This window comes from Triturus cristatus, chromosome 12 (assembly GCF_964204655.1).
Source record: "Triturus cristatus chromosome 12, aTriCri1.1, whole genome shotgun sequence".
Classification (NCBI taxonomy): domain Eukaryota; kingdom Metazoa; phylum Chordata; class Amphibia; order Caudata; family Salamandridae; genus Triturus; species Triturus cristatus.
In genome coordinates this window covers 107,471,209-107,494,149 of record NC_140595.1, presented here as the reverse complement: position 1 = coordinate 107,494,149, position 22,941 = coordinate 107,471,209, and the positions used below count along the sequence as shown (strand labels likewise).

General features: G+C 45.3%; 1 protein-coding gene across 2 annotated transcripts in view; it reads left to right on the top strand.

The window, feature by feature from the left end:
• Positions 1-22,941, top strand: part of LOC146772768 (rho guanine nucleotide exchange factor 11-like) — a 319,232-nt gene that overhangs the window by 256,689 nt on the left and 39,602 nt on the right. For both annotated transcript variants that reach the window (XM_085639976.1, XM_085639975.1), the window contains exons 12-13: positions 2,322-2,417; positions 12,588-12,658. In XM_085639976.1, coding sequence (XP_085496102.1) covers positions 2,322-2,417; positions 12,588-12,658 — 167 coding nt within the window. The remainder of the gene's footprint in view (positions 1-2,321; positions 2,418-12,587; positions 12,659-22,941) is intronic.

Sequence of the window (22,941 nt, the reverse complement as noted above, 5' to 3'; positions counted from 1 at the left end):
TGTGTGGGCCCTTTTTATTGGTCCATTTGTGGGTGGGCCTCAGTTTGAATTTTTGGTGTGTGTGTTATAAGGGGTGGTTGTGAGTTTGCCCCTCTGTTTGCCTGTTTGGATGTGGCCAGGTCAGTCATTTCCATGTTTTGTGCACTGTAGGCGTGTTTTGTGGTGTTGTGCGAGTCGAATAGACCCTCCTTGTGCTGTTTTACAGTGTCCGTGGTTCAGTACGACTCGTTTCGTTGTATTTGCTTCTGTTTTTTTGTGTGTCCGACTCGGTCATACACGACGTTCTCCGCGGTATGAGTCGTACTCCGACATGTTCCCAGGGGTGCCCCTCGTACAGGGGTACGAGTCGTACAGGCATACACCCCCATGCGTTGTGTATGTACGGTGCGTACCCCAACATTGCATATGTACGGTGCGTACCCCAACATTGCGTATGTACGACGCGTACACCAACATTGCGTATGTACGGTGCGTACACCAACATTGCGTATGTACGGTGCGTACACCAACATTGCGTATGTACAGTGCGTACACCAACGATGCGTACATACGCGATGTTGTTGTAAGGTGCGTACATATGCATGGGGGGGGCCTGTACGACTCGTACCCCTGTACGACTCGCACCCCAGGAACAACTTTTACCAGGATACGAGTCGTACAAAGTTTGCTTCGTAGCGGGTAAAGTCATTCCCCTTGAACAGGACGTTTTCCGTCCGATTCGTAAATCGGAAAGCTGGTCCGGATCGTACTTGTACGGTCGGACTGTATTTTTACGATTCGTATGGAAAAGTGTCCGGGTCCGTCTCGTACAACTTTTCCCGATCCGATTCGTATGGATCGGGCCGATCCGTATGTATTTTTCCCGTACGAATCGTACTTCACGGGTCGGACGGGACTTGTACGATTCGTGCGTAAAAAATTACGGATACGAGTCGTACGAAAAAAAAAATTTCAGAATCGGATTCGACCCCTAAACGTTTACTGATAATTATTTGTTTTATTGCCGCTATTTTTCACAGCGTCGGCCTTTAGTGGAGGAGCAGTCATGCATGTTTATAACACACTAAGGATACAGAAGCAAAATTTGGTTGATTACAAAAATTGTCTTGGGAATTTCGATAGTAGGACAGACAGATACAAACATTTGTACAAACTCTGACCTGGTGGAAGTGGGTTCTGTAAAACAAAGTAATGTTTTTGGGAGGAACATATGGTTCTTATTCCATCCAAATAAGGAGTGAGGGCTCAATCTCTAATAAAGATAAATGTTGTAAATGAGTGCTCCTGCATTGAAGGAGAAGGCCTCACTTTTTGTCGTTCTTTGCCGCGGGGATCTTGCACCCCATCATATTGTTCCTGATGGTGTGGCCAGAGAAGGTACTTTCCGTCCTTTAGTTCAATGTACTGGTGGGAATAACTTTACAAATGGCGGGCGCACAGTGACCTCAACTTGATGTGAGTTTGAAGGATTGACACTGGAGGGTGCTGAATAGATACAGGTGTCTGTTTTTACTGGTATCGCTGAGTGGTGTTTCCATGGAAGACGACCTTCTCAATGGTCTTTTGATGTATGCTGTCTTAAAATGTTATACCTATATCTTTATGCATCTTTATATCATGATACGCCATGCTATTATCTTTCATGTATGTAAAGCGCTCTGATACCCATGGGTCTAGCTAGCGCTATATGAAACTTATGAATAAATAAAATGGTAAAAGTCGAATCAAGGACAAACGTGGAGACTGGAAATGTGTGTATGAAATTTATTAATGATATGCTATGTAGCATAATAATGAAGGCGAACCCTAAGCATGAAACAGCCTTGTCTGAGTATCTAGTGGCCCCACATCACTGAACCTTTAGTCATTAGACTTTTAGTGTGTACCCACGCAAGTTGAGGATATTTTAGAGTACTAGACAGCACTTTCCTGAAGATCAAAATAAAATTAAAAAAATGCAAATGCCCACATTGAGTTAAAAAAGAAAGAACGTGTTGATCACGTGTGTCTAATCCTTTAATTAGTCACTCACTAAAGCAGGCATTACTTCTAATGAGACAGCAGCTCTGAATGGCCTTCATGTTGAACATGTACCTGTTAAAAAGTTTATCTTGGTGCAAGCTGAGTTTATTTCCTCTTCAAACCTTACTTTGCTGCATAACAGAACTGCCAGTGTCTTTGATCCTTTTCAACAAAATAATGACTTTCTGCAAGAGAACCCTACTCCCTCATTTTCTGGTTGTCAATCAGACATTGATGTTTTAATTTCATAATTTCATTGACTGATGCTCATTTTATCCAACTTATTTCTTCGTTTAAAGGTGGAAAGCTCAAATTGAAAACGTAGTGGAAGTTGCAACGAGGAACTTCAGTAGCCGTGGGCAGGTGCCGGTCAATCACACGCCTCCTCCTGTCAGGTGAAGTGAACAGTCTTATTTCCTGGATTTATCAATAACTTGGCAGATATTGAATTCTGTGCAGTGTTGGCTATTGCCAGTATGTTGAAATGACTAACAAAATGTCCAACACAAGCACACTTATAGCCATGAGTGGCAAATGGTTATTTGGATTTTTGATTCTATTATGAATTCACGTTGTAGTTAGAATTTTAAGGAGCCCTGATTCATTCTGGAGCACAATCTTAACTTCAGGATTTTTTACACGATAAGGGAATGACAAGACTTCACAAATGGGCAAATTCGTAGACCGGAGAACACAGAATAATGTTCAGTTAGCTAGTTAAATAAGTTCTAGATTGAACAATGTTTTATGGATCATGTGCACTTACTCACATTGTTTAGTTACTTCAACCAGTGCCCTAGAAAAATAAGCAAAAATGTAATTGCACAATGATGCTATTTTAGAGGTATGGGTGTTTCTCTTACACTGGGTAGTGCTTTCTGCCTGCTCTTCTTAGCTGGAAAAAAAAATCCCTACATGATGACATTGCTGGTCTTTCTATCATTTAGGGCCTTATTACGGGTTTGGCTGCCCTCCTGCAGTGCCACCCACAGGAGGACTGCCAAAGCCGTGGTGCGCTTGCCTGCCGGATTACGATTGTAATCAATGGTGTGCAGCCAGTGCTGGGTTGGTCTCCCGGCGGTGGGCTGCTATGATGATCATGCGAGAGCCTAACATGCAGCCCGCCGCCTTGACAACACCTGCAGTATGTTCCTGCATGGTGTGGCATGCATGCCACACCCTGGAGGGACAGGGATGCAATTCCAGGTGGGCAACATGTGCCCCCCTGAATTCACCCCCACGCCCAGAGGCAGCACGGGGGCCCTGTTAGGGCCCCCTTAGTTACCTCTCTGTCACCCTTTCCATGACAGGCCCCCCCTTTAAAAAGGTGGTTGACAGACAACTCAGAATATGCTTGGTGGTGCTGCAGCGGAACTCCCAGGATATTCCTGCTCCTGACTGCTGCACAACAGCCGCGGGGTCCTGGATTCCCCGGCGGACACATCGCTCCTGTGGCGCTCCGACTGCACACTGCGGGCCCGCAGTGTGTAGGTGGTCGGACCACCACAGTGACGCCGTAATCGCAATAAGGCCCTTAATGTTATTGGCATCAATGTCGCCTAGCCACCACTATAGTGATTGTGATTTGTAATTTCATGGAAGTCTATTCTGTGTGTGTCTTGCTTTTGCTTCATTGCTAAAGCTTTCACATGCCTGGGTGGCACACCTTTGAAAGAGGAGCCAACGGGGTTTCCAAACCCATGCAACTGCCTATGACTTTAACTGAAATCACAGTTTATGAACCAGAGGCCACTGCTTCGTAATGGAAATATTGGAGAGTCTAAAAGGTAGAAGACGTGAAGACAGTAGATTATCAGGCAACTTTGAAACTGGGGTTTAATCTCCTATCTATTGTCCTAGAACAGATGGCCAGTATACGGGAGATTTTAACACAAGATGAACGTTTAAGATGCGTTAATTGCTAGCCTTGGGCATCTATTTTAGCCACTATATTTATTCATTTGGGAATTTTATAAAGTGTTCAATGTCTTCTGTCAGTTGCTTTAAAGTGTTAAAAGTCTTCAAGACAAGTCATCTTTTAGGGTCATTTTTGTCAGATAAGTGAGCTATAACTGTGCCAATTTTCTTTAGCTGTGAACTGTTTACTACAAAAGCTGGTATGAAAGGTTTTTAGATGTTTTCGAAACCCCACGTGGTTTGATTCAGTTCTCAGATTTGAGTTTGGGGTATTCTAAAACTTAGGGACTTAAATCTGCCTCTCTGTTTGAGTATTTTTTTATTTTTTTTGAAAAACGTTTTATAGTTTTTGTTGTGAACAAAACAGCAAGACACTGGAGTAGGTATTTTGCTCGTATCTTTTGACAATACAACACCCCAATATACACCCCAGAAGTAAACATCATATCGGCACTGTGGTACATTGCCGGCATCAACATTTCTCATTGCCGCTCCAAGATCTACTACATCAGTCTGAATCAGAGGTGTCATCATGTGGCATCGGTGGCGGGTCACATATTCCACCCCTGAATTTGTTCCATGCTCCCCATACCTTATCCCACTCTGTTTGAGTAATTTGAGGTGATGAGGTGCGCATTGCTCCTTACTCAAATTCATTTTGACATTCTCTAGATTCTGATAGATGATTATAACTGCAGATGCCTTGCCTTTTGAATTCCCGCAGGTATCAGACTGAATCCAGAAACGTTTTTAGCAATTGCTCCTACACATTGAAAGGCGGTGCCATCAGACTTTGCATTAACTTTGTTGCTCCTTTGCAAATGTTAGCAGGAAACCATATATGTGTACAAGTCTTGCTCATTAGCGTCAGATCCTTATTTTCCTCATTCTTTGATGGTGATCTGGAACTCCACTTCTGAACTTCGTCAGCGTCTTACCTCCTTTAAAAACTCGTGTTTTAAAGATGTTTTGCTAGGGATCTCAGGCTACAGGTTTCAGTCGGGGCCACACCTACAGAAAGCAAATATCTGGCACAGACCCGCATGACATCTGTTTGTGGTATCATGGATGTAGGCATGTTCAGAGTCATTGAACAAATGCTCTCTTAAGCGTCCGAAGGCCTTTAGGGATCAGATGACAAAATTGTATGTCACAGAGCACAAAAAACTGTACTGCTATAAGTCCAGGTCCCTATTCTCTGGTAAGTGCAAGAGAAAGAATGTTACAAATCTCATTGTAAACACAGAAGAGCAGATGGTAGGCCTCCCCTCAGGGCAGATTCCAACCATGGTCCACAGATAGAGCCAATGCGCTGTGAATTTCTCTGTCATTTCCTGTCAATAGATTGCAGTAGCCAACATCACCAATGTTCCTTCCCACTGTTTCCCCACCGTCACCTCTCCAGTGTTCTGTGAATAATCACAAAACCCTCACTACATTGCAGGTTCCACACATGGATGACCTTACCAACAAGCCCACAACACATCCCCCTCGTTATTACAAAAAACTAAAATATATACAAAAAAACCCATCAAAACTGATTAACTTCAAGTTGGATACAAAAACACAGACATCACAGATAATAACCCTATGGCCTCAATACAAAATGAGAAAAACTAAAATAAACCACAAAATGCATTCTATATTACCATTCTCATAATCTTCTAAACATTTTGACAATTTCCTAATTCTTTTGTCAATGTCATGTCCAGCATCATGTACATTAATGTTCTCATTAGCAGTCCTAGAAGTGACTCCAGACTACTCACCACTCCCACATTAGCTTCTTCCAACACCACTTCCCTCTCTTCAATCATCACAGCCTCACTGCTCTCCTCCAGAAGATCCAAATGTGCAGGTAACTTGTGTTCCCTTCCATTGCTGACTGTTAGACCTGGCACCTTGGCGTGAGTTTCCCTTCCACTTTTTGCTGATGTGCCTCATTGTGTTTTGTTGGTGTTAGCTGCTCAGGGCACTGTGCCACTGCTAATCAGTGCCACAGTGCAAGTGCTCCCTTTGAAAAGTGTATACATTGATTGGTGTCCATGATTGGTTCATTTGGTTTACTGTCAGCCCCTAGTAAAAAGCACCAGGAGTGCCAGGGCTTGTAAATACAAATACCGCTGGTGGGCTTGCAGCATTGGTTGTGCCACCCACAGAAGCGGCCTAGTAAAATGTGTCTAGGATCTGCCACTGCAGAACCTGCGTGCAGTCTGGTACTGTCGCGCTGACTGCGCAAGTACACCCACTTGCCAGTCCCTAAACCTTCCCTTAACTACATATTAGTCACCCCTCTGGTAGACCCAAGGGCAGGGTGCAATGGAGGCATAAGGTAGGACATGCCCTGATGTGTGTGGCATGTCTTAAAAGTGAATTAAAGCCATTTTCGTTTTTCACTATTGAAGGCTACCTGCTCTCCATAGGCCAGAATGGGCTGCTGGAATTACTACACGTTGTAATCCCAGTGGACTCATAGAGCATGGTAGAAAGTCATGTTTAGTACGCCTGAACTCAGAATAATAAAATACTTCTTTTAGTAAAGTTTATTTTAATATCCTGTGTTTGTAAATACTACTTTTAGAAAGTTAGTATTTACTGACCTGGCCATTTCAGTCTGCCTCTGCGCTGTGTGTGTGTGTTCTGCCTAGTAACAGGGAAGGAGCAGGGCTGGGGAATCCCAGGAGACAGGCTGGCTGCCAGGTGGTGGGTAGAGAGATTACACCAGGATGGGTGGGAGGAGTACACCTTGACTCTTGAATAGACCTGTGCTCTGCCTCCACAATGCCGGCTCCGCCCCCTGTGGAGCGGCTGATGTCTCTGCCCTGCTGCTGAAAGGAAAGAGCAGAGTCACCACAACAAAGTGCTCCAAAACTGGACTGAGCCAGGCCCAGGTCCCCTGGCGACAAAGAACAAAAGAATTGTGCTATAAAAGAAGGAGCCCTGCTCCTAAGAAATCAGATCCTGTTTGCGCCAAGACGAACCTCTGCCTGAAGGAGAAGGACCTGGAGAAGCTGAAGGAGCAATACTGTCTCTCTGCCTGAGAGACTGGCCTGCAGTGGGTGCCTGTCTGCTGGAAGGAGAGGAAAAGACTAAAGGAAAAAGACTGCATCAACTTGTGCTTTCAAACAATCTCCCACGGCTTGCTTGTGAACTTGCCCCCTGATCTGCGCCCCAGGAACAGTGGCGCTACCTTTCCCCCAGAAGAGGAGAAGCTGCTGGACGCAATCCTGTGACGCTGACCCCCAGAGAACCCGTGTGCCTTTCACTTTCTCTGCACCGCGACATCTGCCACCTGGGGCTACCACGAGCACCGCAAGGACCTGTCTACCTGGTCCCAGCACCGCAAGTGACTGCCCCTCCGAGCCGTAGCTCGCACTGCAAAGAAAAGAACCTGAGTGTCCAACCCCCGAGCCTCTGCGACCCTGCGCCGCCGAGATCACCGCGAGGACCTTTAACACAATGGTGATCCCCGGGAAAGCCGATCGTGCTGCAACGCGCTGAGAATTGCCCCGGAGCTGCTCTCCCTTCCTCTGACCTTGGTCGTGTGGCTGAGACCTTCTACGAGTGTGCCACGAAGCACTGCCGCCCTCTGACTGTGAGGGACGACACCGCGACGTGGGACACCTCTCCGTGGAACCCCGAGGCTGCAGTGACCATCCCCGTGAAGATTAAAGGTATTGGTGACATTTCGCGCTAAAGTACGGCCCGTACTTGCCTTCGTACGAGCCGTACCTGCTTTTGAAGTATCTGGTGACTTGTGCGCGTAATACGGCCCGTACTTGCCTTCGTACGGACCATACTTGCATCGGAAGTATATTGTGACTAGTGCGCGTAATACGGCCCGTACTTGCCTTCGTACGGACCGTACTTGCATCAGAAGTATCTTGTGACTTGTGCCCTACCTGCCTTTGGAAAACTTGTGACTTGTGCGTAGTTCGACCCGTACTGCCCTGGTACGAACCGTACCCGCCTCTGTTGAGCCGTACTTGTGTTGCCGTCCGTGTACGGCGCGTCCCTGCCACTGTACGGACCGTACAGCATCCAAAAGCATTGCCGGCGCTCACGCGGGAAGCGTGAGACTTGGCAAGCGAAGCCTGGAACACGTTCGACGCGTACCTACCTAGGTATGGACCGTCTGGCTCAAGGCCTGCATACGCGTACTCACGCGAGAAGCGTGAGAAACGGCACGGCGTACGGAAATAGCGGTACGAAGCGTACCTGAGGCGCTACAAAGCGCACCACACCCCATAGGAGCTTATTTTGCATAGAACTGTGCCATTTTTACAACTGTGGACTGCCTTTAAGCCTTTAAAGAGTAACTGGATTAGTACTTACAAGAGAACTGTATTTTATCAACCTGCCTTCAAGAAATCTTTTATATAAAGACCTATATTTTTACAGAAATACAGCCTTGTGTCTTTGTGTGGTGGGGAAGTGATTATTGTGTGGGGCAACTTGCAACGCTTAACCTAATGCCCTCTGGAATCTAGCCTGACTGTTCGCGCCACGTTACCTAGAGGGTGAGCAGGGGTTATTTTTAAGAGGTCATCCTACGCCCTGACTTAGATGAAAAGGGTCCCTGCTTATCGCAAGTGCATACCTGCGCCAACCAGAGACCCCGGATTCTAACACTGACCATCTCTCCATCATCTCAAAATCCTCCAAAAAGTCAGATTCAAACTTATGTGACTCCCCATGAACTCGCTTCCATATCTCATTTGGATCCACAGCCACTCAATTAAGATTCCAGACTTTACCATTACTCAACCTCACTGAATTACACAAATCTTCAAAAAGTTTCTCCAGTTCATAAAATCGACAATTCCCTTGAGCTACAAAACCCAGTTTCTTAATCTGAACCCAGTCACCCACTTTGACCTTCACCCATTTTGAACCTCTCTTAGTATCATGATACAACTTACCTTTATAATGACTCTCTTACTTTTCCCCACACTCCTTTAACTGACTAGTATTCCACACATATACAAAATAACCAGGTGTGAAGTTGGTCCTAGGATTCCTACCCCTCATCGTAAAAAGAGATACTCCAGTCGATCGATTATTAGTAACTCTGTAAGCCCAAACCATTTTACCCAGTTGTGTAACCTAGTCCTCATTACTTGCCCTACATAACTGTATGATACATTTCATCACACGGTTAAATTTGTCTACCATACCATTGGCACTGGGATTGTTTAGTGCAGTGGTCTCATGCTTCACACCACTGCTTTCAAAACAAAGCTTAGTTTTATTGGAGACAAATTTCATTCCATTGCCACTCAAAATGGTGGCAGGAATGCCGTCCAATGTAAAAATCTGTTCCAGGAATTCACAAACTGCATCCATATCTGCCTTTTCTACCACCTTCACGGTCGGCCATTGGCAAAAGAAGTCAATTAAAACCAACACATACTTGTGAGGTTTCCCAAGGGGTCCTACAATGTCAACTGGAATCAAACATTTACTCATAGTTGGTGTTAAAGTCTGTAAAGATTTATCAGCCAAAACACAATTGGGGCACTCTCTTACATATCTTTCCACCTCAAGATCCACACCTGACCACCAAAACATCTTCTTCGCAATAGACTTGGTTCCAGTAATTCCAGAATGCTCCTCATGCTCCGAACTGATAACCGTTCTTCGCAAAGCTTGTAGTGGAGTTACTTTTTGTTCTCCCGGAATTGTGCCACTTTCAACAGTCAAGTCAGTCCTTACCTCCCGGAATGGTTTCATAGATTGATCTATACCCTCTTTTCTTGGCCAAACGTCAATCAAGTAAGTCATAACTACTTATAAAACTTTATCCTTCTTCTATTTCTTACTCCATTCTTCTCTGACAGCAGGCATGCCACTATCGTGCACTTTGAAAATTATACTGTTAACCCCTTGGACTCCAAAATATTTAACACCTTCATCAACCCCTTATCGTGTTCATCCCCGGTTGGACCAAAAATGAAAATATTGTCTTGGAAAACTTTTACACCTTTTCTTTTCCAAAAAGTTAAAACTTTAATCACTGAAAGACTGCAGCCACCGACTCTAGGTGAAATGGCGTGAGCTTAAATTGGAAACACCCATCAGGGATGACAAAAGATGTACGTTTCTGGGAATACTGAGCTAAAGAAATTTGGTGGTGTGATGACAATAGATAAATGGTGAAAAACCACTTGCCAACTCTGACAAAAGTTACCAGTTCATTAATTCTTGGCAACAGAAATTGGCCCACATTTATGTTGTTGTTCAAATGGCGTAAGTCAACACACAACAAATGTTGCCATTGCTTCGTCTAGCCACCACTAATGGGGGAAACCCAATCAGAGACTTCTATTGGTTCAATACCCCAAAGAAACCTGCTTCTCCAGATCTTCAGAGACTTCATCCCTAACCATGAAAGGAATGTTCCTTACCTTGTGGACATTAGGTCTAGCATCAGCCTTCAAAATAATTCAGTACTCAAATCCTTTCAAATTCCCCAACCTACCACTAAAAACCTTTGGAAATCTTTTGAGCATATCATTGCCCATATGCACTCCTTTATCAAACACCATCACTTGCTCTTTGCTACTGGGTCAAACACAATGTGCAAATTTCCATGGTCAAACTAACCAAACACAAGGGGGCCCTTTCATAGCAACATGCAATCTGCCCGGGTCAGCCTTTTCTTGAATCTCAAATTAAACCACCTAAATCCAATCATGTCAATACGTTCTCCACTTTAACCCTGAGGACCCCTCCAACTTTATTGACAATTTTTTCTCTCTGCAGCTCCTCGTTGATTATAGTTTATGGGGACCCAGAATCTGCATACATTTTTAAGGATACATCAACAACAGTCATCCAGCACTCAAATTTAGGTCTGTGAGATTTACCATCAACATTCAAAACAAGGCTTCTACACAGACTCGCTACATTGTGACAGTGCTCGTTGTCACCTTCAGAAGTTTTCTTATCTTCCTTACTTACTGGCTCACTCACACACTTAATAGACTCTTTCCTTCTCCTGCACACTTTTACAAAATGCCCTACAATGCCACAATTGCTACACTTTTGCATGGCAGCAGGACATTTTTTGGTAAATGCCAAATGTTCTTTACTGTCACAATGTTAACATCTGGTTTGATCTTTGGATTTGGAATCTTTTACACAGTACTTAGATGCTCAATTTCGAACAGTGGCATAATCTTTTGCATTCTGTTTTAACACCCTAGCACACCTACTCGACATCTCAGTTTTTTTAACAATTGCCAACACATCATTTAACGCAAAATCACCACTGACCCGTAAATGCTCCTGAATGGCTAGATTCTTGGCGTGCATCACCAACAGGTCCCTGATGAAATTGTCTTGTAATACACCAAATTTTCAGTCTAAAGGTCATTTCTTTACCTCTGCAATGTACTCTTCCACTGATTTGTTTTTCCTTGTTTCTGTTGAAGGAACTTGTACCTGGTAATACCAATGCAAATATTTGGTGTATAGTACCCATCCATATCCAAAATTACAGCCTGGAAAACATTCACATCGTCCATTACCACCAATTTTGTCATTTGGAAGTGGAAAATATTTTTCGTCTACTGCATTCCCAAGCAAATAGATCTCCTTAAACCTGCAGTTCAATATATTCTCTGCTACCTCCGTCATCTTCAGCAATCGACCCTTGCATTTACTTACATACGTCTTCACTTGGATGCCATTGAAAGTTATATGAAGAATATGAAACACTTGTCGTTATTCAGAATCTCTGTCATCAAGGCGTCATGGAAGGACTCAAACAAGTTATTCCACCCAGGGTACCTCCTCACCATGTGCGGAACATTAACATTATCCTTACCAGAATGATGAGCTTTTCTTTTGAACCTCTACATTTGTGCCCATTACAATTTCTTTCCTGAAAAGTTGCTTTCCTTGCTGATATCACATTTTTAAGGCATGTTAGCCAATTGAAGACCCTAGAAGAGCCTTTCGTTCTGGTTCAGTAAGACAGGATTGGCTTAGAACCAACCCTAAATTCCCTTTGAAAGTGGTTCCTCCATTCCAACTCATTCAAACCATTGAGCTCCCATGCTTCTTCGCACAGTCATACTCTGTGGCAGAGAGGGCCCTTCACACCCCTGCTGTCAAGTGTGCTCTCATGTATTACATTGATAGAACTGAGCTCTTTTGCAAAACTCAACAACTTTATGTTGCTTTTGCCCTGCCACATAAAGGTCAGGCTCTTTCAAAAGCTGGCATAGCTAGATGGATGGTCAAATGTTTTCAAAACTGCTGCATTACAGCTTGGAGGAATTTCCCTGCTCTGCCCAGACAATATTCTACTTGCAAAAAAGGAGCCAAGTTCAAAACTAGACTGCAGGATATTCCTTATTGCATGTTGATTGGATTTTTTATTGTGGAATTGTGGAAAAAAGGAAAAAGTAGCAATTGTAATTTTGAGTAGCGTCGGTGTGCCCTTTGGCAGATTATGACCTCCTTGTCAAGAGATCACTTCTATTGATTTGTATTTGTGGATCCTAGGCTTCAGTTCACAACTTGTACCAAACTCTTTAATATATTAACTTTTACCTATGCCTATTTTTGTTTAAGGGCTTCACTAGACAAGGAAGCGTGTTTTAATCCCATTAACATTGATTATATTTTTCTCATTGTAGCGTGGCGATAAATAATCCTGACGTCTCTGCTGAAAGCTGCACTGTTTCAGAGATGGAAGAAGTCCCTCTAGGTGAGTTCTGTTGCATGGAGAATCTTTAAAGCACATTAATTCTGATGGATACTTCTAACCGCATATTCCTCACCATTAGACTATTCGCCAGGCACCAGGCCATAGCAATGCTCCGGTGTGCTGGTAAATGAAGCTGTGCAGCTCTGTTTTGATCTTGTCCCATGCAGTAAGTGATGGAGCGGAGCCACATATAGATGCCACCCCATGTGACAATGTCTGTTCTTTCTTTCAATGCCTTGAATTGTGGATCTAGAGCTCTGCTCTCTTTTCTTTGGTTTCACACATTCTTTCAAAAATCATTTATTGTTTCTAAGGGAATGGTGCCCCCCAACGAGGCCTAAATGGTTCAAACTGTGCCATGACTGCCAGAAACTGGTGGTGGTGTTGGCTGGCTGATGAGGGTTATGAACCTGAAACCGGTCCCAGGATGCTTGTTTCCGGTCCAGGGAAGACATGGCTTGGCAGTTCGGGCTGGACTGTTCCCATGAGGCACAGGGTCAGACTGATTTGCATATGGCCATGTCGGAACTGGAGTGGTGGAGTGAGCTAAAGAATGATTATGGATTAAACCCAGATCAGTTGACTGGGGGTGAGTGTTTGATTTGCTCAAATGCTCCGTCCACCATCCCTTTTGGTATCGCTCAGGTCTCTACTAGGGCCTGTCGGGCTGCTCCCCATTCCCCTAAAATCTGGGGACTCGTGTGGAGATGAGCCTCCAACCTGCACAACCCCAGCTCTTGCTTTTGTATACCGCATTCTAGTTGTCGCACGCCATAGGTTGTCTTGATAGAGACTCCCCAGAGGACAACCTTCATGGTTTCCAATTCCACTGCCCTACTTGAGGTCGATCCCCAGTTCTCCTCAAAGTAACGAGTCAGCGTTTCAGTGATCACTGCAACAAAGGGGGGGTCCATGAACACCTCTGCACACAATCGCCAGGAGGGTATTTCCAGACATTCTGGTTTCCCCCACAGACTTAGCAAGACTGGGGAATGATCTGTGATATATCTAGGCAAGTACGTTATCCCATCCACCTCTGAAGTGAGGTCTAATGACAGGAAGAAGTAGTCAAGCCCGCTGGAGGTCCCTGTTGCCGGCGTACACACGAAAACGTTATTTTACTCGGGTTGCAATCCCTCCACACATCCCTCAACTGCAATCCCTCCCTGAGATCTTCCAAAGTCTCCGTCATCCGAAGCTTTGTGTTTGCGTGTGGGGGTTACCTATCCAACGTTCCACCCACCGCACAATTCATGTCGCCCGCTACGATTATACCCGCGCCCAAATGGGGCACGCCCACTGTCATTAACTCATGGAAGAAGGAGATACAAACATTATTGAGGGCATATATACTGAGAATTCTCAATTCCCTCCCATATAGTATACCATGCAGAACCACATACCTCTCCTCCGGATCTGTTATGTGATGTAAATATCTGAGGGGAATCCCTGGAGCTACCCATATTAGTGTCCCTCTTGCAAAGCCTGAAACATTTCTGACTCATATTTTAATCAAACTGATAAGTGAGACGGTGATGATGTGGATGATTTACCCCCACACAATGATGTTGAGGAGGGTGAATTATTGGTTGTATGGATTAGACGCTCAGCTGAGGTCCTGTACCTAAAGCTGGCTTCAATTGAAGTCAAGACAAATGCACTTACTGAGGTTTTGCACCCTTGGCCAGTCCCTACTGAGACCTTACTTCCATTTAATAAATGCCTGATTGATACCCTTACGTGTACTTGGACGGAGCCTAGCTCTTGCCCACCTGTCAACAGGCAGGTGGCCAGTCACTACAGACTACCGCAAGGCAACCCCGATTTTCTTATGCGGCACCCAACTCCAGAGAGTTTAATGGTTCAAGCTTCTACCAGCAAAGCAAACTCTAATGCATGCCACACAACCTCTCCAGATAGGGAGTCAAAAAGGATATAGAAGTTCTGTAATCAGATGCTCTCTTCCTCCAGCTTGGCATTGTGTTTAGTCAATGCATTTTACCTACTAAGCCATTATACACACACTCTTTTGGGACAGGGCCAGTGTGATCTTGATGGCAGTCCCAGAGTAATTTTGAGACTCTTTGGCTCAAACCATTCAAGACGGCCAGGATGCGGTAAAATATATCCTTAGAGCTGGCCAGGATACTACTGACTAATCGAGGTGCATTGTAGGCCCTATTTTGGTGCCTCATTGCCACATATGGATGTAATCCACTGGCTTTTCTTGAGACAAGCAGGTGTATCTAATAGAGATGCCTTTTTATGGGACCTGTCTCTTTTGAAAAAAGTCTGTTTCTGCCCACCAGTGCTTTAAAAAAAGCAGTACCACAGTGCATTCCATGTCTTTTAGCCCCTGCCCGACAGTTTCATCAATAGCATAACCCTTCAAAGGCTATTCCAGAGGGCTGCTGTATAGACACCTCAGCAGTCACCCCATACCTTTCATGGCCGGGGATCAAGCAAACAACATGCAAGACACTATGGTTCCACTCAGGCCTCCGCTCCTGTAGAATTAGCCTCCAAGCCATTTTAGATTACCTTTAGTGGTACTCAGCCACACTGGCACACTCAGGCATTTTCTTACTGGGTGGCAGGCAGTGGCTGATCCTCTGCTAAGGTGGAGGATTAGCGCCCTACTGCTTTTTTACAGTGAAAGACAGAGAAAATAAAGTGATATTAACTCGCGGTATTATCATTTTATTTTCTCTTACTTTCACCCACAGATTTGCCTGGGTGAGCATGGGCAGGGGAAGAGTGTGTGTACCCTTCTAAAGTGCGCAATGACTGCTTGACGGCCCTATTGGGCTGCCCAAAACAGTTGTGCGCTCTTCGCATGTTCTCCGTGCAGGCTGCATCACAGCCTACGCGGACAACATGCTCAGGCCTCCAGTCAGCGTCTGAGCACTGAAAAACGGTGCTCAGACAAATCACAATGCTGCAAGGCAGCATTGTGATTGACTGACTGGGAGCCTGGGTGTGCTTCCTGTGGCCAACTCTGAGCAAGGAGGGACTACGGAGGGGGTACAGGCGAGTAAGCGGCAAAAAGGTACATTTTTTTATTTTTTATTTTTATTAGTTTCAGAAACACATATTGCGCATAGCATTAACGTCATACATTTTGAAAGAACTAGTTCAAACAAACAATCCGTGGGTATCCAGTCTTAGTGCCCAATTGCCCTCCAACACAATTAAATTTGTCGGTAGAGATATTCAATTAATACATGCAGATAGGCAGTGCTTTATATCTTCACATTCTGATAATGTTTGTTGGTCCTTAGATCTCAAATATTGCAACAGTGGCTCCCAAATGTCTTTGGGTTGAAAAGGGGCAGGGAGTTCTTCTGCATACAATTCTAGGTTCTCCCTACAGTACACAAGATCCCTTATCCAATTGTCCGGCAGTGGAGGAACTGAACTGTCCCATCTCATCGCCACCCTCCTCTTGGCCAACAGTAATGCAATTCCAATAAACTTGCCAATTGGACCTTTCGGAGCCGGAGTGTAGCACAGCAGACACACCTGTAGGTACAATGCAGGGTAATAGTCGTCATGGTTTGTAGTCTGTGTAGCACCTCCACCCAGACCGCAGCCACCTGATTGCATTCCCAGGCAAGGTGCCAGAAGTCAGCCCCCTGTGCCCCACATCGTTTGCACGTATCATTGTGCCGAAGGCCATATTTATGTAGCTTCAGTGGTGTGTTGTATGCTTAGTGCAAGAATTTAAAATGAATGATGCGTAAGTTACCGTTGGACGTGAATGCGCTAGTTACCTGACAGCGATAGTCCCACTCCTTTTGTGTGAGCTGAGGGAGGAGTCTATTATTCCAGCGATCAAGGCTTCTGTCCGTGCTAATAACTTTCTCATCTCTTGCAGCCCTGTATAGCTTGGTAATCAGTTTCTGCCATGTGGGGCTTACTAGGAGCGTCTCTAAGGTTTGCAATGTCTGTGGTTCATCGGGAAAGGTATGGTAGTATGCCTGTATCGCTTTCTTAAGTCGTAGGAATTGGAATAAAAATAACGGTGACATGTTGTGTATATATTGCAACCCATCTATTGTGATGAAACTACTATTTGGGTAGAGGACTTGCATTTTGTCTATGCCTACTGATTTTAGGGCATGCATGGCTCCTGCCTCCTGTGTGACCGATAGTGCTGCATGTCGATCTAATGGAAGCATGGGGCATATAGTGGGAGCTTTGCCGTTATCCGGCCCAGTGCCTGCCAGGCTGCAACCGTGGTATCTATTGTATTGATTTCCTATATGGGGGTACCTCTGTGTGAGTATGACAGAATGCATCTTATTGGAATCGGGTGTGCATCCCCATCTTCAACCGCTACATGAGGAATGAATTCATGGTGCTGGTACCAGTAGTATGAAAACTGCGCTTGAGTGCATAGATAGTACAGATACATGTCTGGGACACTAAAGCCACCTTTACTATAGTCCAGTATAAGTGTATCCCAGCTCACACGGGGAAGCTTGCCTCCCCATACCAACCTCACCAATAGTGACTGTATGGTTTTAAGAAATTGGTGAGTCTATTTTATGGGTATGTTGCTAAATAGATATAGAAATCAGGGCAGGACTGTCATCTTGATACGGGTATGCGGTCAGCCAATGATAGCGGCATCCTTGATCATCTGTCTACTTGTTGTTCCAATACTGTGCAGGCAGAGCCATAGTTTTCCTTAATGACCATTTCCGGGTCGCAATCAATCCATATCCCCAGGTGTTTTGCTGGGTCAGATCCCCACTCAAGAGGAAACTCCAGAGCAGTAGGCAGGGGCAGTAATCATGGTCAGAGGTACTTTCACCGATTTGTTCCCATTGATGCTGATCCCCGAGAGGCGCTCAAACCTAATATACTCATGCAGGATTGGAGATAAGAACGTTTACGATTCCCTGATAAAGAGCAACATGTCGTCAGCATAAAGTGATATGCTCACCGGACGATGGGCAAATCTAAGGGCCGCATCCCTATGCCGTTGCCTGATGATGCTGACCAGTGGTTCCAGCATAAGGGAAAAGAGCAGCGGTGATAGAGGGCACCCCTGTCTTGTGCCTCTACAGATCCTGATTGGTTCTGATGTTAGCCCGTCAACCCGGACGCGCACTCTTGGACCAGTATACAGTAACCGTATCCATCTACTGTAGAATTCAGGGACCCCCATGTGCTGTAGTATTTGAAACATATACCCCCATTCGATGGAATCAAAAGCCTTGGTTGTGTCCAGCATCACTGCCTCAGCCTGAAGCTTCGAGTGAAGTATATGGAACATTGCGAAAATTGTTTGCAAATTGTGTGATGTGAACCTGTCTGGAATAAATCCAGATTAATCGGGGAGAACTAACATCGGCACTAATGGTTGGAGCATCGTGGTCAGGACTTTTGCCAACACTTTTGCATCAGTATTAATAAGTGACAATGGGCGATACGATTCGCAGATGTGTGACGGTTTGCCTTTGTTTTTTAACAAGGTGATTATTAGGGCTTCTCTTAGCGATGGCAGCAGTATTCCCGACTCGTAGGCTTCATTGTACATACCCAACATATCGGGTGTGAGTTCATCTGCAAATTCCTCATAGAATTCACAGGTGAGGCCATCGGGCCCTGGTGCTTTCTTGTTAGGCAATGATCGAATTGCCTCGCAGATATCAGCGGCCTCAATCGGTTGGCAGAGATATTTGTGTGTCCTACGGATAGCCAGGCGGTCACGACATATGCAAGGTAATTTTCTAGCTCCTTGGAGTCAGTTACCCTTTTGGAGGTGTACAATTCTGCATAGCATGTGAGGAATGTGCTGCAATTGCTGATGTGGAACAGTGATCCCCCTGTGTGGTCTGTGAATTTTGTTATGATTTGACGGTCTGTTCTTTGTTTGATCTTGGAAGTCAGATTTCATCTGAGTCTGACTCACTCGCCATATGCACGGGCCACGTGTCTCTTAGATAGGTAACGTACCTCACCAGCCACCACTTCGTTATACTCTAGTATGAGATCTTTAATACTGGCGAGTGTTTGCGTGCATGGGAAAGTGTCATAGTCTCGTTCAAGCTGCTCTAATGTGTTTTCCACTCTGGACAGTTGGGCTCGGAGATCCTTAAGTATGCCTGCTGTTGTGCCAATATGTTTGCCCCTGATAGTGACCTTGAAGGCCTCCCAAAGTGTTGCAGCACTGCTCAGCGACCCTTTATTTAAATCAAAATATTTGACTATAGCCTCCCTGATCGTTTCGGTGAATAGAGGATCAAGAAGCGCCTCTGATCAAAACCGCCATGTAAACTGATGGGGGATGCTTAATAGGATTCATAGTGTGATTCTAACGGGGTTGTGATCAGACAGTGTTCTGGGTAGCGTGTCTATTGTGGACACCCATGCATTAGTACTCTCACTCACCAGCCAGTAGTCCAGCCTTGACCTACTGCCGTGAGCGATCGAGGTGTGCATTCCCACCAGCCTATTAATGTTACGTATTCTCCATGCGTCTACAAGACCTAGTTCAGCCATCCCATTGTTTATAACCTGAGCAGCTCTGGGTGAATGGCCATCACACCCACTGGATTTGTCTTTGCTAGGGTCCAAATGTGTATTAAATTCCCCGCCCCAGATAATTTCAGCGCCAGGCCAGTCCCGTAATACATTAAGCCAGGCTAGTTAGTGTTGGATCCGTATACATTGACTATGGTTATAGCTGATCCAGCCAATTTGCCGTGTATTATAGCATATCGTCCCACATCATCCGTGCAGGATTTAATCAAAGTGAACAGAAGATTTTTCTTTACAAGTGTGAGCACCCCTTTGGCATATGTTGTGTAGGAGGACGCCAGCCTGTACCCCGCCCACTGCGCATCTACTTTTGTTTCATAGTGCTTTGTCAGGTGCATCTCCTGCAGGAGTACTATCCTGACATCATTTCTGTCCAAATAGGCCATTACTTGTCTAATTTTTTGGGGGGAATTCTGCCCTTGAGCATTCCACGTCATGCATGATATCTGCTCATTAAGTAGCACTGTCATGTTATACCGTCGTGAAATCTGCTTTTTGCATCTTTACAGTGGAGTGAAATATAGTTCAACATTGGTATCAAAGGATCACATTGAGCCATGTAAAACAGTCCCCCGTTACTCCACCTCTTATGTCCACCCCCACCCACTTCAGCACCCCCAACTTACCAAAGCCATCACTTAAACACAACAACAACCACCAAATACAAGGTACAGTAGTCATTAGAAATGGGGTACACCCGTGGGGGAGCGCAGGAGCACCTTTAGCCTCCCAGGTAAAAAGGGAGGTGGCTGAACAATGTAAAGAAGTTACCCGCTTCTTGTAGATATCTAAACTGAGGAAAAGACATAAATGTGTTCCTGCTTGCGGCATCAACTACGGTGCGTGTGTTACAATTGAATTAACTTACAGCCATTAGGATATCGGGAGGCATCTGAGCGTGACCCCCTTTTGTATATACACAGAGCAAGAGGGAACATGGGGGCATATGTATCAAAAACAATATTTGCGATTCTCAAATAGCGATTTTTTGAGAATCGCTATTTGAGAATTGCAAAACAGGATGTATTTAAAAATTCGCACATATTTTGCAAATTCGTAAAATTCCTTAATTGCGATTAGCAAATTGCGAAATCGCAATTAAGGAATACCTTCCCATTCATTCCTATGGGCCAGGAGGCCCATAGGAATGAATGAGAAGTCATTCTCAAATTGTGATTCGCAATTTGATAATCGCAAATTCAGAAAAATTTCAAAGGTGCATGGATGTCATGATGACCCCCTGATGCACCCCTGAAATGAGCATGTGTGTGCATATGGCGCACATACATGCCATAAGGTCATGAATGTGCGTCACATGGCACCTAGAAAAATGCCAAAAAGTGCATTTTTTTAAGAATTCGCAAAATACCACCAACTTGAAGTTGGTGGTAATGTGCGATTTCTTAAGAAGAAATCGCACAACTTGGGTGCTTGTTACATAGCATTTAAGGAATCGCAATTTGCGATTCCTTAAATGCTTACGCAAAATGAAGGAATCGCAAAATTAGCGATTCCTTATTAGTGCGATGCGAAAAAGGCTCATACATCGAGTTTTGCGATTTTGTTTTCGCAAACGCTGTTTTCTTGCGAATCGCAGCGTTTGCAAATACAAAATCGCTTGATACATATGCCGCCAAGTACCAATGGGTTTGTGGTATCAGCATGTAAAGTATGAGCACTCAGCCAGAGCAACCGTAGACTTAGTGTATCCTGGATTAGTCCTCTTCTTCTAGTGTGCCAGATTTTTCTTGACTGCGACGCCTTAGGGCTTTAGCATAATCCATGGCCGCTTTAGGGCTAGTGAAGATCCTGAACTTCCCCTCCGCACCAATGCACAGGCCGGGTAGAGCATAGCTTATGGAACACTCTCCGCCAGCAGTAGCTTCTTCACCGATTGGTACTCCTTCCTTGCTGCTTGGACTGCGGCAATGAAGTCCGGATAGAAGGCCAGATTATTTCCTTGGTAGTTTATGGTGCCCTGTTCCCTGGACATGCGCAGTACTGAGTCTCGATCCCTGTAGTTCAACAGACGGGTGATAATCGGTCTTGGTGAGGCTCCGTGGGGTGGGGGGGGGGGGGGTGAGCCGCCAAGGTGCTCTGCCCCAAAAATCTCATGTAGCATCATCTCAACACAGGATTCCAGTCTCCTTGTGTTGGTTGATTCCGGCAGGCCAGTGATTCGTAATTTGTTATGTCAGGATCAGGCATCAAGGTACTCATTCTTAGCTTGAATGATGGCGAGCACCTTTTCCATGTCGAGAGTCTTGGTGGTCACTTCTAAGTTATCCTCAGCGTCCGGGATGCATTTTTTAGCTTCGCCTAACCTGGTGACGTGTTTATCTAGTTTTACCGACATAAGGTCCATCCTGATATTAAGCGCATCAATTTTTCCATCTATAGACTGGAGACTTATTTGCATGGCTAGAAGCGTTGTTTCGAGTGACGTTGAGTGTTCAGTAATGGCATCCAGCTCTGAATCTGAGGTAGCTTTCTGCTGCGATCTGCCTGGCGCACGCAATTCAAAGTTGAGCCGGGATTTTCCTCTGTCTGTTTTCCCCATGCCTGCCCTCTTAAGTGTTACAGCAGTGTGCAGCCTAATGGTGATCACCAATCCTCACTGGGCCCTGGAGTGCACAAAGGTAAGCTGTGGGTACATTGTTACAAGAGGAGGAGCAACCAGCATGCATGTACAGTATAGAATCCAAGGAGTGAATTTATTAACCTGCGCACGTTTAGAGCCAGGAGATGAGCAGTACAGTCACATCAGTGTGCAACCTAATGGTGAGCACCAGTCCTCACTGGGCGCTGGATCGCACAACTGTATGTAGCGGGTAACGTTGTTACAAGGGGAGCAGCAGCCAGCATGCATGTACAGCATAAACTCCAAGGAATGACTCTATTCACTTGTGTAGTTTCAGAATCCGGCGATAAGCAGTGCAGTCAGGATCTCACATCCAACCCGGCAATCACATTTTACACAAGCTGCGCTGTTTATGAAATCAGAGCTGTGGCAGTGGGATATTGTGCTAGGTTCTAATGTCTGGGCAGCTGAGGCAACTCTCCACTGTTCTCGCACCTCAGCTGCACGTCAATTGCTAAAATCAGCACCCAGTTCCTCCAGGATCACGGGCTGAACAGTGGGGCAGCAGAGGTCTTACTGAAGAGAGGCCTCCGGCGGGTCTAGTCACAGCGCCGCACTCAGAGGCATCAGTGGGAGGATATTCAGCAAGCGCTTGCAATGGCGGCCCTCCGCACCGCCTCCAATGCTCAACATGGGCCCGCCCGATTATCAGCGCTCGGGCACGGACACCGCCGGCCGTCACCGAGCCGCACGGAGCACTTGTCAAGCGTTCAAAGGTATTGTGTCCCCCTGGGAGACCTTTCAGCGCTCACTTAGTCGTCCGCCGAGGAAAGGGCACGTGGAGGGGGAAACAACCTTTCCAACGCAGTCATTACATCGCACTACCTTTACAACGCAGTCATTACATCGCAACATCCTTTACATCGCATGCCATTACATCGCATGTCACTACAACGCATGTCATTACAACACATGTCACTACAACACATTCCATTACAACGCATACCATTACAACGCATAGTTTTTACCCCTACACTATCCAACATTTACCCTACTGTTGCACTCACTGGAGTGGTAATAGTAATTTTTACCCCTACTCTATCCAACACTTACCCTACTGTTGCACTCATTGGAGTGGGAATAGTAATTT